At 43.8% G+C, this 16,647-nt stretch overlaps 1 protein-coding gene across 1 annotated transcript in view; it reads right to left on the bottom strand.

Moving 5' to 3' along the window:
• Positions 1-15,958, bottom strand: part of ppargc1b (peroxisome proliferator-activated receptor gamma, coactivator 1 beta) — a 90,101-nt gene extending 74,143 nt beyond the window's left edge. The window contains exon 1 of the mRNA XM_054597187.1: positions 15,878-15,958. Coding sequence (XP_054453162.1) covers positions 15,878-15,958 — 81 coding nt within the window. The remainder of the gene's footprint in view (positions 1-15,877) is intronic.
• Positions 15,959-16,647: the final 689 nt, after the last annotated feature.

The following is a 16,647-nucleotide window of genomic DNA, read 5'->3' as shown; positions in this document are numbered from 1 at the left end:
CAATTAAAACCACAAAAAAAATCCATACAACTGGTAGCAAGGAGAACAAAGGTCGCGGTCTTTCCCTCTCTGTTTACAGAGAAATAGACTCTTTGGACATCTGCTTTCATCTGCCTAAATAATCTCTATCGTCCACCCCCCCTCACCTGTCTGTCCCTTTTGTCTGCTTCCTGTCTTCCTGCCCCAATCGTCTTCCTCCCGAAATCACCTGCAGAGGAATCGATAAGCTATCAGACCATGAAGACTCCCAGACTCTCTCTGTCAATCAGCCCGCCTGTGACAGCGTCTGTGCTCCTCATCCTGTCGGTGTGTGCTGTCCAATCAAATCCCAGATTTGATTGAAATCCCAGATTTGATTCGACAAAACATCCGTCACTCACTTACGGTCACTCCGACATGTCACTGTCTGGTGTGTGTGTGTTCGACCAGATAAACCGCTATCTCAAACCAGGCAACTCCAAACTACAGCGATGTTCAAGCGACATGCAGCGAGAGAGAGAGAGAGAGAGAGAGAGAGAGAGAGAGAGAGCAATGCTGACATTGAAGAGAAAGTAAATGCATCAGAAAAGGGTGAAAGGAATGAATGCAGTAAATTGAGAGGAAGAGAGAGACATTGCCAAAGAGCGAATGGGAGAGGGAATAAATGCAAAGTGAAGATAGAGAGGAGGAAAAAAAAAAAAAGGGGGAGATGGTTGAAACGGGGTCATGGGCTGCTGTGAGAAGCAGGAAGTCGAGCAGAAGCATGAGCGACAAACACGGGAGAGGCGTTTGTGTGTGTGCAAGAAAAAGAGGCCGAAAGGTGTGTGATGACAGGAAATACAGGTATGTAAAGACAAACGTCCTGAGAGAGGCTCTGGGCTCGAACACGCGACACACAACACGTAGGCCTTTACACCCACGACACACTGCTGCTGTGATTGGCTGTTGGGTTTTCAGAAACACAGGAACCACTATTAACTAACACCTGCTTCTTGATCAGTCGGTACCGTACTAGATAGGGCTGTGTTGTGTTTTCAAAATGACATGTGTCCCAATGCACAGCGCTTATTCAGCAGCAGCACTGTTAGCTCTGTCAGCATCGTCGCTGTGTTAGCGCTGTTAGCACTGTTAGCTGCAAGCCGCCAGCTAATACATCTCTGTGTTCAGAGCCTTGAGGAGGCATTCAGTCATGGCTTTATTGGTTGTAGCTGATGCGGCAATCACAAGTCAATTTAATTGAAGTATGCTTGCGGTGATAAAACATACAAATAGCCATTTTGTTGTAGATCTGGGCTCAAAAAGGATGGTTTTAAGACTACATGATAACGACTTTGGGGGTTATTTTGGATGATACACAGCCTCATTACTAACTGACTCAACTTCCTCAAACATCTTCTAACTAGAGATGTTCTGATACACATTTTCCTTACAAATACTGATTCAGACACCCAAACTCGGCCCATACCAAGTGTAGAGCAGATACCAGTGTGTTTAAAACCCCAAAAATGTATATATACATATATATATATCGATAAATTATATATCATTATTATTTCTAACAGCTGCATACTTCTGACTCCGTATGGATGCGATATGACTGCTGTCTTTGAAATTGTCAAGAATGAAAACTAAGGCGCAAATCCGTGCTCATATTTATTTCATGCATTGAGATGACACAAATCATTGTGATGCATCAGCACAAATCTCTGCTCCTACTGCTTCCACACACACACACACACACACACACACACACACACACACACACACACACACACACACACACACACACACACACACACACACACACACAAACACACTTGCAGGTTTTCCAGAATAACTCTGGGTATTAATGCAGCGAAAACAGAGCAAACAATACCAACAGCCAAGTGACGATAAAACCAGGACAGGCTGACCCGGTCCGCAGTGTTCAGACACTCTGAGCTCAGCTGTCGAGACGCTCCATTAACATTCAGGAGGAGGAGGACACGCACATAATAACACACACTCCTACACACCAGGGTAAACACATTAATAACTACGCTCAGCACACATAACTCATAAAAGCTCCAAGCACATGTTCAAACACATACTCACACAAAAACACACACTCACCGTGAAAGAATTTGGCTTATTACGGTGGTTGCATCACAGCCGCCTTGGTGTGTAACACAAAGAGAGAGAGAGAGAGAGAGAGGTTGTGCTACACACTACAGAATGGTTGTGTTCATATTTTCCCGGGTGAAATCAACAAGTCTTTTTAATACGTTGATTGGGATCGGATAGTAACTGCCTACCGCGAAGAGAGAGAGAGAGAGACAGAAAAGTAACGAGTCAGAGTTGATTGATTTGAAATCGTTTCCTCATTAACCTGAACCTCGACGCTCCCAACAGGCAGATCTCGATCGTAGTCATTACAGGATATTAATGCAAATTATTCGATCAATGTCTGCGGCATCCAACGGAGCTTCGGATCAACAGAGTGCAGGTGAAACTGAGCAGTTATGAAGACTCACATGAAACGGTTTGCAAATAAATAAACAGCGGCGAGCTGAAGAACGCATGTTGTTGTCGTTGAAGAAATCAGCTGCAGAAATAACGGAGCTCACAGCTAATGAACAGAGGTTGCATTATAATAATAATAATAATAATAATAATAATACTTTAGTTTCATATAGCGCTTTATATAGCGCATTGAGTTACGATACGATGCATTCAAGCTCTATTCAGTAAAAGTGAGCATAAGCAAAAGGTTAAATAAAACGTCATCTGCCCAGTTTTGGGCGAGAAACTTGAGGTAGATCATCAGAGATCATCATCAAATCAAATTAGCAAAAAACAGATTGTAAACGAGAATAAAGGAATGTTTGTGGAAGTGCATGGATTTTTTGTTTTGTTTTTTAACGTGATATTAAATTTGGCCTTAAGATACCTTTCTGGTATCCTGACATCCCTAAATCAAACTCATACGGGCTTGAATGAGTTATTATTGTACACAGTTTAGAGACTTTCAGTTATTCCCCATATTTTCAGGATATGATAATAATGTGTACAAATATCTGTAGTTTAAATGAATAATTCCAAGAAATTGTGATTAAAAACAAAATAAAAATGGATTCGAATTTCAACGCGTTTAATGTTTTTACAAACATTTGCATAAAATACATCAATATTAGAAAAAGACATTCTTCTAAAACTCTTACTATCAGAGAAAGGCAGCTACATTGTTGGCGCTGAGCCTTTGTTTTAATAACGCAGCACCCAGGAAGCAGGTCGACACGCATCTTCAATGCATGTTATGCATGCTTTGAAGTGCGTGAAGCTGTAAATATGTATATGTGCAAGCATTGTGCATGGTGTGCGGTGTGAATGTAATGCCATATCACCACAGCACTGAGCACTGCGGTCACGCAAGCCGAGCAGCCTTTAGGAAGTAGGTCAATGAGAGAGAGAGAGAGAGAGAGAGAGAGAGAGAGAGAGAGAGATGAATGGAGGCAGAGGACTTATAAAGCGGAAGAAGAAGAAGAAATAATAGCACATGCAAAGGGAGGCCGGAGGGAGTAGCTGCAGTGGAAACTAACCAGTTAAAAACAAGCTTCAAGGTTAACTGGAAACATGTACACACACGCCATGTGTGACACCAACATGTGTGTGTGCGCAGTAGAATGTGTGTGTTTGCAGCCTCACCCACCTCCCTCTGCTATGTGCAGGTAGAAGCCTGTTGCTTGCTTTCAACCCTCACAAGCGCACACACACACACACACACACACACACATTACTCACACACTCTTGATCATAACACACACACACACACACACCTAAACTTTCCATCGCCAAACCCTGTGGAGCCGCCTGAGCCCCATCCCTGCGCGCCAACCCCGCCCTAATGTGTTTATCTTTATGAATTATCAGTGAAATTAAATCGCATTACCAAGAGACTATAACACAATATCAGGGTTATTGCATTTTGGACGCCTACAGAGGGGCAATTTATTAATATCTGATGAGTTATGATATTAGTTGGCAGATACTGAGTTACTTCAAGGCTTGTAAGTGATAATCTCTTTTATTTTGGATGGAGATTGAATCCAGATGTGAATGAGCGCTACGACCGTCTATTATGGTAATTATGAACATTATGAGCAACCGCTCACACGTTAATGGGCCTTTTACCTGAGGAAGCAACGTCTAAAAATAACAACAAATACCTGTTTAAGTAGAGTAATGTCTGTGTATGTGTGTGTGTGTGTGTGTGTGTGTGTGTGTGTGTGTGTGTGTGTTATGTATCAAACCATATCAGATATGACTGTACTGAATGTTAGAGGCCCTGCTTAAAGATTAACGCAGCAAAAGTGCCTGTTCACACCAGTCGGTGCTTGCCGTCCCCTGGCACCTGGTTGCCACGGCTATATGCCATGTTGGCATTTGTTTGTATGTGTGTGTGTGTGTGTGTGTGTGTGTGTGTGTGTGTGTGTGTGTGTGTGTGTGTGTGTGTGTGTGTGTGTGTGTGTGGTGTGTGTGTGTTTGTCATCTTGTCCTCATGGCCAAGCACACCATGCCATGGAAATTTCCTCTAACCTTTTCTCTCATTTACACCAGTGCCCTTGAGATCCCCCACACACACATGAACCAACATTACACACACACACACACACACACACACACACACACACACACACACACACACACACACACACACACACACACACACACACACACACAGAATGGAGGGTGCAGCAGTGTCGGCTACAGTAGACATAAACCAACCGTCGTCGTGTTGAGACTATAAACAGACCTGCTTAACAGTCACATGATGATTATTGCGTCTGCTACTGGTACTGCCACTACCAATACTACTACTAGTTGTGGTCCAGTACTTCTACTTTGTTTAATATTGCTACAACTTCAACTACTGCCTCTAAAACCACAACACTACCACTGTGACTACTACCACAGCCTTTAAAACTATTACAATATACAGTGAAGTGCTACTGCAGGTAGTATACTCCTACTACTACTCCTACTACTACTACTACTACTACTACTACTACTACTACTACTACTACTACTACTGCTACTTCTGCCCCGCCCTAAAGCATCCCCTGCTTTATGGTCTGTTTGACTCTAAATGGAGCATCATTTACTAAATGAACATCATGCTGTATTGAAGAAGACTTGAAACTAGAGATTGAGACCATAAACTCATGTTTACAATGTTTACTGAGGGAATAAATCAAGAGAGAAGTAGAGTCATTTTCTCATAGACTTATAATGCAGGTTCAACTTTACTTTTCTGACCTGGAGGTTGCCGCCTGGTGCACCACTTCTACTAGCATAGTAAGGACAAATATCAGAGGGTTTGCAGTAAATCAGTGTATTAACGAGCACACATCCCCGCTGCTGCATTGCTCCTTCGAGCCCAGCAGAGGAACTGTTTAGAATCTCTGCATCACCCATGCATGCACCCTGTAATCCCCTAACCTTGAGCAGCATGAGTCGTAATCACACACAGTAATCCTGCTGGTCCAGTGGATTATTGGGAGGGAAGGTACATACTGGTATACGTTTTGGTTGGCAGACCAGCTGTGTGTGTGTATATATATATGATTGTGTGTCCCAGCAAGCTATAGTGTTGGTCTCAGAGGACGATGTGTTTGTGCAGTTGGACTCTTGCAGATCCATGGTCCAGACATATTTACTACTCGATCTGTCTGACAGCTAAGTCGGGGCGAGCCCCAGCCAAAACACTGGCAAAATGTCAAGGAGAGAGAGAGAGAGAGACCTACATTGTGGAGTGTGACGGAGCCCGAACCAATACCGAAGCACTGTTACACCTCCAGCCCTCGCACAACTCCCATTCATCTCCTGTGTTTTATTACAGTGTTGCAAAGTGTCAAAGTCTCAATTTTAACAACAACAGAAATTGTCAAAGTCCATTGTTCTAACTGTAGCAGACTTTGAACAAGCCCCCTGCTTGTTTACAGTGGCAGATAAGTTCAGATCTCACTTTTTACAGCTGTGGACGACATTGAAACCTTATTGTTCAAGCTCAAACAGAAAGAGCTTCATCATAAAAGCTCCCAATTTGCAGTATCAGTTTATTGATACAATTTGTTAATAAGTGGAGTAGGCTTGGAAATCTGATTTTTCCAAATAACTGATTAAAAATGATTCTAATTCCATTATATTTGCAGAGAAATTGCTGTATAATTCCCTATAAAAACAGAACTAATACGCTTTGCGATCTTAAGATTCCCAACATCCAATCCCTCCCCCTCCGATTATCTCCTTATGCTTCAAATGCCACTTCCTGTACAGATGTGGAGCGACGGCTAACACCAGGTCCCGTAATATGAGCGCTGACATGTCGCTTTGGTATCAGCATTCCCTCTCATCTCATCTGGGCAGATTTTTAGAAAGAGACACAGCCCTCGGTGCTCTCTTCCTGCTTTTTAAAATAAGACATTTCCCTGGTGGCTGCCCCCGTGTTAAATCAGGTAACGGAGGAGGAGAGCTTTGAAGAAATAGGGCAGCCAGCTCTCTCGGCGACCACTGGGCCTCCGCACGCTCTCCCTACAAAGCCCTGAGCTGCTGGGTGAGATTGGATTCCCTCTCCCTCAACCCCTTCCTATCTCCCCTAGGTGTTGTAGAAAGCTGCCGCACTCATGTGTGTGTGCGGGCGCTGGTGTGTGTGCACGTATGTGCGGAGAATGGCAAACAGCCTCACGCTCATGTTGACACTATCAATATAGCAACAGGGTCCATGTGATGAATACAAATTACCAGTAAAGGTTAGCTAAGGACAGATGGCAAATACACACACACACACACACACACACACACACACACACACACACACACACACACACACACACACACCTGCACATGTACACAGATGTCAACATACGTGCTTGGATAAAAAGGAAAGATGTGAGATGTGAGGAGGAATTCAGATGAGGGATGTATGCAGCGAACACATGAACTATAGACGCACTCATGTCATGCCTCTATGTAGTCTTAACACAACACAAGGCCACCATATTGATCCTCTGAGGAAAAAAGTCAAGATCATACACACCATACACATACAGGTCAATATGTTGATTTTTTCTAAACCTGAAAGACGATATTTACACAGAAACATCACAAAGGCATCCAAAGTGTGCTGATTACATGATACACACAACGACATCGAGGTCAAAGAAAAGGCTGCAGAACATGACCAACATCAGGTCCACCTTGAGCACAGTGCTTCTTCTGCCCAAAGACCCAGAGTGTTTGTGAACAGAACCATCTGAGAAGTCCACATAAGAAACTGTTTGAAAACGAATACTTGCCAGGTGATTTGATGAACCACCTGTCAATCAAACTCTTGCTGAATTAAGTCGGGAGAAGAGAGCGAGAACGTCTTACAATGAAGAATAGAATTCTGCTATAACTGATGCTAATGCAGCATCTATGCTAACCTCTTCAAGTGCCGCCATAGTTCTTTTGAACAAACAGTCGCCTCTCTGTGTTGCGTCCATGCGGCACTCTCTCCGTTTACGCCGAGTAAAGCCGATGCTGAAGTGTCTTAAAACTTGCATTCTCTCTAATGTCCATCAGGGGGCGACTCCTCTGGTTGTATAGAAGTCTGTGAGAAAATGACTCTACTTCTCTCTTGATCTATTCCCTCAGTAAACATTGTAAACATTTTATGAGTTTATGGTCTCAATTATGGTCCATTTAGAGTCGAATAGACCATAAAGCAGGGTATGCTTTAGGGGCATGCTTGCTGTGATTGACAGGTCGGACACAAAACTTGAAGCCTGGCATTTCCCTGTGATTGGTAATATCGAGAGAAACCAGTTGGAAAAACCCAACCAGTGCTCCTTTGCTGGAATAATGCTACCTTGCCCAATATGTTTTCTGTCATAGAAGCATTTCTAAAACAGCAAAAGTTCTCAGTGTAAAGCCCACTGCAGCAGCAAGCGTCGTCATTTATCCAAACGACACGGGCGAGAGGCTGAACCTGCTCGCACGCCAGTGAGCCGCAGAAGTTAAAGAGTATGTAAATGGCGATTTAATCCATAAATAACCAAAATGATAAATTCTCCGTGGTCTGCAGAGTGTCTGAATGTGGCATAAAGATGAGAACTATAACAAATAAAAGGAGAGGGAAAGAAGATGAGGTGATAGCAGTGAATCACAGCACTGACTGTAAAGTATATAATCTGTAGTGAAACTATAGCCTAGAGAGAGGAATTTACATCCTCACATCCCACTCTGGTTTGAGTCACAGCGAGAGCGGCAACAACCTGGAACATCGTGTCGGAGCGAGTAGATTTTCATATAAATTGAGATGGCAAAAGGCCTCTTTCACTGTAGGATTTTTATTTCTTTCATTCCCTCTCAGCGTATATATCTGTTCTCTCTGCCTCTCGCTGTAAAACACGCAATGAAGCCGTCGTGCACGTTGGACACTTTGCACGGTTGAGTGCCGCTCTGCTGCTCCTCCTCAGGGGAAGAAGAAGTGTTTGGAGAATCATGGCGGTGTGCAAACTGGATAGAGTGATTCTGAGGCAGTTCTTAGGCTATAAGGACCAGTTCATTTCCTGATCTGAGAGCAGTTTGTTTTGCTGACACTATGTCTTCTTACTCCTTCTTTTCCCTCATGCTGTGGGCCGTTATTTTACCGAGTTATTCTGCAGAGTTAACGTCAGATTAGTCACCAAAATGTCTAATTTAATATCAAAAAGTTTTAAAATAGCGCATAAATCTTAAGCTACTTTACGTAAGAAACTTAGCTCTGGTACAGAAGGTTCTGTGATGGAATAGATAAATATAACTACCTGATAGTTCATGTGATGATGAAGCTACCAAAGTCATAAACAGTTTCTAACAAGCTGCACTAACAAGGATGACAGGAGCCTCCTGCGTTACATCAGCATGCCTGAAAAGATCTCAAAGGAACAAGGAGATTACAGAGACCCAAAGATAATTATAATCTCAATTCTAAATGTGTAAAAAAAAAAAATCACAATTCTTCTTGTTTAATCCGGCCTGGTGCTGCCCTACTGTGAGCTTATGAGTGTGTGTGTGAGCCGTCATGCCAAGCAGGCCTGAGCGAGCAGCTGACGAATCAACACGCTATCAATTATTGAGAGACCCCCTAACCTACCTCTGCTACCATGTTAGCTACAGCGCCAAGTGGTGCACAGAAACACACACACACACACACACACACACACACACACACACACACACACACACACACACACACACACACACACACACACACACACACGCAGTTTATGTCCCATGCATAGTAACACAGCGTCTTAGCCGGATGCACAATCAACCTCAGAGGGATTTGGGAGGAAGAAGCCGTATTCCCAGTGCCCGACTCTGACGCACACACACACACACACACACACACACACACACACACACACACACACACACACACACACACACACACACACACACACACACACACACACACACACACACACACACACACACACACACACACACACACATGCACACTTGATGAGGATCAACCACACATAAACACACATATGGTTAACTCCACTTTGGTGCAGCACCACAGTGACCATGCACTTTAGGAGACATTACCCAGACCAGATTCATATTCAGCAACAATCACAGAGTAAAGAGGCATCAGTTTAATTCATTTAACACTGTCACTCATCTTAACACAGAGGAAATGCAACCACACAACACGTTTGTTGTAAATCTCTCACAGCCGGCCACTTTCCTCTCTTACTCTCTCAGATTTTGTTCGAGGGAACATGTTGTCCTATCTGCCCGACACAACGCCTCCACCCCCTGAAGTTTGACCCGCTCTCTGTAGGTTGCAGCATTGATCTGTGATCCACTCAACATAAAAGGCATCAGATGCATGCCTGAGATTTAAATGCAACTGTAGCAGAAGCTTATAAGTGCATTTGTTTTGCACATTTCTACACATATTTAAAATCCTGTGCATGTGTGTGCAAGTAGTGCTCAAACTGTGTGTCCGGTACACAGAAGGGACAGGTGAGTCACAGCAAGAGACTGCAAGATGAACACATCGCACTGCAGCACTGCAACATCACGACTCAGACGGACAGAAGAGGCACGGGGAGAAGGATCACCACGCGGAATTTAAAAAAAACAGGACAGTCACGAAAAAGAAAATCAGTGGACGGTGAAGGAAAACGTGAAAGCGTCTGTCGGCCCCTGGTACGGTGCAAATCCCAGTCGACGCCAATAACACCTGTATCCATCACTCTCAGTTGGATCTTCAAAGCCTTGTTATTTATACACCTGTCTGTCTGGCTTGCTGGCTGGCTGTCTGTCTGGATCCATCACTCTTATCTTGTCACTGTCCAATTTGAATTGGATTTATTTGGCCCCGTCGGGAAAGTGAAGCGCCTTCCTGCTTGCAGACCAGATTCGTTATTGTGTGGTTTATGTAGATCAGAGACTGATGAGAGATCGTTTCTGTTTAGTTCAAACCAACACCGATTAAGGGAGATACTTCATAACCCCATTAACATTTCTATTCCCGCCCTCTTCTGCCTCGCCGCCAGACCAGGCCTCTGAAGAACCCTTAAAGAGGACATATGATGCTCATTTTCAGGTTCATACTTTTAGGTTTCTACTAGAACAAAAAACATATTATACCTGAGCCCCGTCTCTTTAAGCCCCCTACCGAAAAAGCACATTCTGCCCTGATTGGCTTGCAAGAAAAATATGGCAGGTCTCGACAGGAATTGGCAACCAATTTGAGAAACTGGCAACCAATTCTTGGCCTTTGGCTGCCATTGGCCACTTTTTAACATAATAAATATATTAAAATAGGGACAGCAAACAGCAAAACGTAGCAAATGTGCAACCAAAAGCTAATGCCTGGTTGTCAGCAAGATAGCGGTGAGACTGGTGCACCTTTGCAAAGGTAGTTCTACATTTTTTTCCCGGCATATAACTAATGAGCTTGCATGTGACAAAGGAAGGGGAGGCAGCTTTAGGTGCAGAAATCAAGCTCCATGGGGTCAGTTATGGACTGTTTGACTTCCGGTCCAAAATTGGACAGGACCACCTGGTAGCCAAGGATGAGAGCTGACCGCCTGCTGTGTAGGAACACATGCCCACACACACACACACACCACACACACACACACACACACACACACACACACACACACACACACACACACACACACACACACACACACACACACACACACACACACAGAGGCATCATGGTTATAGGACAAAGTGCTGACTGGCAGTATGGGGCTCTATAGGGCTACATGGGAGCACAGTAATGGCTTAAAGCTTTATTAAGTTTTCCATTTTGGTACGTGTAGGCATCGTTTCAGAGACGCCATTAACGTTTTAAACACTTGAGAGCTGATTAGTTTACTTTATAATAACCTGTAACTTGGGGGAACAGATGAGGCAAACATGGAAGTCAGTAAATGAGTAATTTGTTGGTGACTGGGAACAAAAGTTTTTCCAATTACTGATCTATTTCAACTTTCAACTCACAAACTCTCTCAGGCTGGGACTGCCCACTTATTTGTCTTTATCACACCGTTTCAATTAATTGAATGGAGCAGAGCTGAGGTTGAAAGTTGACATCATGTTTGAAAAGAAAGTAACTGTTCCCATGATGCAGCAGCTTTACATCCCAGAATCCATCAACCATGTGGACTTTAGATGCTGTCATCATTTTAACAGTAGAACAGTGGATGCACATTTGGATAAAACTTTTATAATCCCAGTGAGGAAACTGGTGCAACTATTTTTACTCGACTTCCAGACCTGAACAGCACTTCAAAATAGACTCGACGCAGAAGAGAATGATCTCAAAGCATGCCAGGTTCAAGTTTGTCGCGTTGCATTCTGATCCGAGGTGTAAATATGTGCTTTTTCAAAATGTGAAACGGGAGAATCCACATTGTTTGACGCATGTGACTTTCTCCTCAAGGTTGCTGAACTGCAGCACTGAAAGGCAAAGTAGATAATGTTTTACAGGCATGTGCCCCGTGGCTGGTTGTGTCCTGTTACAGCAGGATGTGGTGACTGACGTTAAGTCGTGCTGATCTTCCCAGAGTCGATCCCCCTGGATGGACCCAGACCGGCTCTTAACACCCCCGTCAATGATTAGCATGGAAATAGGCCTTGGAGTTCTCCAACACAACCTCTCAATAGGCCGAGTCCTACAGCTGGAGATAGGAGCGTGGTTTTTTATATGACCTTCAGGGCTTCCTGCTGCTCTGAGAACAGCTGACTGTGACTGAATGTTATAACCAGACTTCAATGTCTCAAATGAACGACAAAGACGTGGTTTCAAATTTCAGTGTATTTAAATCAAAGAGGGAGGGATCAGCCAATCGATGAAGCCTCACGTGAGCATGAGGAGATCGATAAGCTTGAACAACGGCGTGACGATCACTTCCAAAGGGAATCCAAAGACGTCGTTTTAGGAAGACTGAACTTTGATTATGAGTCAACAGGACGATGACTGTGCTACCGTACAGATCCATCACACATTTGGTCGAGGTGACCGGTAGAATCACAGGTAGACTGCAGCCTTTCTTCTCCTTTAACTGACATAGTTACATGGAATAGCAAAATAGGGTGCAAAAATGAGGCGCAACAGGTTCTAATTTTATCGAACCTATTTGCAATAAACTCACTAAATGTAAAAATGTATCATAAACTGCCTCTGAAATATGGGAAGATAAAGAAAAAAGGACAGATTGAGATTGTGTAAAAGAGAAATTACAGTCACCATGCGTACTGTATGTAAGTGTAAGAGTGAGAGAGAGAGAGAGAGAGAGGAGGAAGCAGTCACATGTTAGGAGGCGGAGGGGGGAGGGACTGGATGTCTCTCCTCTACGTCACTGGTAACGCCTCCCTCCCTCCCTCCCTCCCTCCCTCCACTACAACTCACATGACTGCAGCAGCCCTGTTCTGTAACTCCAGTCACGAGGATAGAGTAGTATTACAATAACCAGCCGGCAGGGGCGAGCTGCATAGACACACACACACTGAAAGAGAGAGAGAGAGGGACCGAGAGAAAGCCACCAGACAGCCCTCATAACCCTGAGTAAATATTAACATTTTAACGTTGCGTTTGTAGAATAGATAACCTTATCAGACTGCACATGAAGAAAGAACCTGAGCAGTGATACACTGTGCGCTTTTCTTTCCTGATAATCGCTATCTTTTTCCCCTCTGTCACTCCAGGACTTTGCAGCAAAGGAGCATTATAAGCATAAGAAGAAAGAGCTGATATACAAGCATGCATGTTTCTATATGCTTCTGTAAGGTTGTTAAGAATCATATATTATTCTTTATCAGCGTCTTCCAGCTCTTTTTCTGAAGCTATATGTGTCCCATGAGTGAAATATTATACCACAAGAGTTTAATGGGCGCACCATTCCATCCAATGGAAATATTTGAGATGGCGTGTGCATTAACATCCCATTCCCCCAGGATTCAGCCCGTATGTGGCATCAGTGGAAACTCTGAGATCTTCACTAGAAGTTGAAGTAAAGTTCTGTGTGTTTGAAGCATGTTTGGCTGCACAGCGTGACTTTGTAATGGCTGTCCAACCAGGTTCTAGAGAAGCCAATGCAGAACTCCACCCTCAAGTTTCACTTCTGGTTGCAAAAAATAAATAAAAAAAGATGGTGACAGTCAAAACACCGAACTCGAGGCTTCAAAACCGACATCTACAAACGGCGACGTCACATGACTACCTCCTCTTCTTACATGCAGTCTACTGCCACCACTTGTGAACACTTTGAAGGTATATTGAGACACATAATCGATTGAGTGCAGACACATTTCAAGAATCCTACATCATTTCAATATATGGAGATGGCCTAGGAAATAATTATATCACAATTATATGGTTCATGTCCCTGTAGGAATATTGTAGAAATGTATGGGACATACCACAGACATTAAATATGTTCCTTAAAGTATATTATAGGTATGTTTTAAATGAGTGATGTCATAGGGCGGGATGAAATATTGATGCAGAATGTCACTATCTAGTTATGTTATATAATAATACTATATTATATCACTACGATGTGTTGTCATATTGTTATCTCCTTTATTTAGGGACGTTATGGTGCATTTATTTCTTCATTTACCTCGTAGATAGGCCGCATCTGTCTGTGTGGAACTGCTGCACGTTATAAATAGAACAACGTCTCCCTGGATCCCACCACCACACACACACACACACACACACTGAATTAACCTGCTTAAGATGCCAATCAGCTGTGACAGACCCTCCCCCCCTCTGATGACCGTGCAATCACAGCAATACAGTAACAATCATCAATACGCAATCTGACGTCACACCGTGATGCAGAACAACAGGGTGTCCTGCTCTCAGTGACGTGTTTGGTCAGTGCCTTCTGGTCTGCAGAGAGAGGACGTGATATTCTGTCTCCAGCATGCATGCATCCCATCATAAAGCCCCTGAGCTCTCGTTGGCGTATACACATTCTGTCAGAGCAGCATATATCTCAGCTGCAGTGCATCACTTCATGCTTATGAAATCTCATTTTCTATAAATGGTGACCGCCCCTCCTGAGCAGCAGATTATTCTGGGATTAGAGTTGTAAAAGTTCACATATTGCTCGTCTACACACCAAAGGCAGTGTGTGTGTGTGTGTGTGTGTTTGTAGGTGTCGAGCATGAATGCCAACAGACAAGGAATGGCTGCATTGAAGGGATTTCCGTTTTGCAGTTTTTGGCATTTACATCATCAAAATCGGTGCCAAATCCGGTTCCATGAGGGGGTAACACACCTTTAGGACACATGATGATGATGATGATGATGATGATGATGATGATCTGCCCCCCTCTCCCTCCTCCCTCCTCCCTCCCAGTAAGCCAGAACAAACCATCGTGTGAACCAGTCCCGACGTTTTGTAACCGGTGCCTCAACGATTACGCAAACGGGTTATGAAAACGCACAGCAGCACCAACTTTGTGTGAGCTGACCCCACCTCCACCTCCACCTCCACCCTCCACCCCCACCACCACCACCCTCCTCTCCATCCCTCCACCCTGCAGAACGCATCGAATGATCAGTTGAGCAATATGATGGAAACCACGCAATCACCAGTAGGAGTCAAATTAAAAATGGGATATAAAAAAGAAAAAAGAAAAAAGCGCACCGACCACAGCCGGCAGAGATCTCCCCCCCTCCTCCTCCCTCCTACCCGGGTTAAATAAACCCACTGTGCCTGGGCAAGCCGCTTATGAATACCATCACACAGCAGGTTTGTACTAAACCTAGTCTCTTTATTCAGACTAAACCACCTGCTTCCATTCTGCAAGTACAACACACACAAACACAATCACTTTATCTCTCTCTCTATCTTTTTTTCTGTTTTTCTTTACAGCCAGGCAGTCCTGCAGTTATAGCAAACATATCATATCATAAAGGGACTCGATCATAATAGTCCTGAGGCTAAGTCCATGCGTTCAGATCCCCACCACGTGTCCACGTCTCCGGCACACAACTTCCCCTCAAGAATGCGTCAAAAGTTTCCAAAGCTCCTCTCTTGAATACCAAATAATCCTCCTTGCTGTCTTCTCCCAGACACCTCTCATCCCTCCGATCCGTCAAATAGTCCCTCTACTCCCCACGGCTGGTTGCATTTCCTCCAGAAACACGTCAAAACCCAGACACCAAGACCTTTACGCACACACACACATTCATCCAAACGCCTTTACGCACACACAGCAGAGACGCCGGGTGTCTCTGAGCCTCCTGGAGATGCTGCCTGACACAAGCTGGGAAGACCTGAAATAAAAAGGAAAAAAGCCTCCCCATCACCCAGGTGTGATCTCGGAGGTGCGGTCCGTGTCTTACCTGGCTGCCGGAGTTTTCTGTCAGGTAATTGAAGACAAAGGACGAGAGTTCCTCATCTAATAGTGGAGCGCAGTCCGCCATCTTCTAGTGAATGAGGAGCCGTGGAGGCAGAGAGCAGAGTATAGCAGCAGCAGCAGGAGGAGGAGGAGGAGGAGGAGGAGGAGGAGCAGTGGGGTAGAGCAGCCTGCAGGGGGCGCATCTATTCACACACACACACACACACACACACACACACACATGGACCAAGGCGTTAAAAGACATGTGGTTCTCCAAAGTGGGGTCTAGGGACCAACAGGGGTCAAAGCAATGGCTCCAGGGGGGTTCCTTAATAAAATGAGGATTCATTGTAACTTTAATGAGACTGAGTTAAGAAGAAATGATTCACAAATTATTCATCCTATTGCAAATAGAGGGATTTAAAAATGAATAATGATGGAAAATACATACAAATATTAAGGTAATCAGGACTAACAAATGTATTTAATAGATGGATTAGATGGGGGAAAATCCATAAATCGATTAAATCGATAGATGGGTGGATTTGGATGGATGGGTTGAAAACAGTGGATGGATAGATATTAAAAAGTCAAATTAAAAAAAATCATCAGGATTTACAAATGTATTTAATAGATGGATTAGATGGGAAAAATCCATAAATTGATTAAATCTGATGGTGGCAGTTTTTTTCATCTTCTCATCAAGAAAACAGAATGCAGTTTTGAAGTTGTGTCGATTTTATATAAATGTTCATGTTCAGGCTCAGAGAAACC

This window comes from Anoplopoma fimbria, chromosome 4, assembly GCF_027596085.1.
Source record: "Anoplopoma fimbria isolate UVic2021 breed Golden Eagle Sablefish chromosome 4, Afim_UVic_2022, whole genome shotgun sequence".
NCBI lineage: Eukaryota > Metazoa > Chordata > Actinopteri > Perciformes > Anoplopomatidae > Anoplopoma > Anoplopoma fimbria.
Note: the sequence above shows the minus strand (reverse complement) of the source record. Positions and strands in the feature narration are given on the sequence as shown.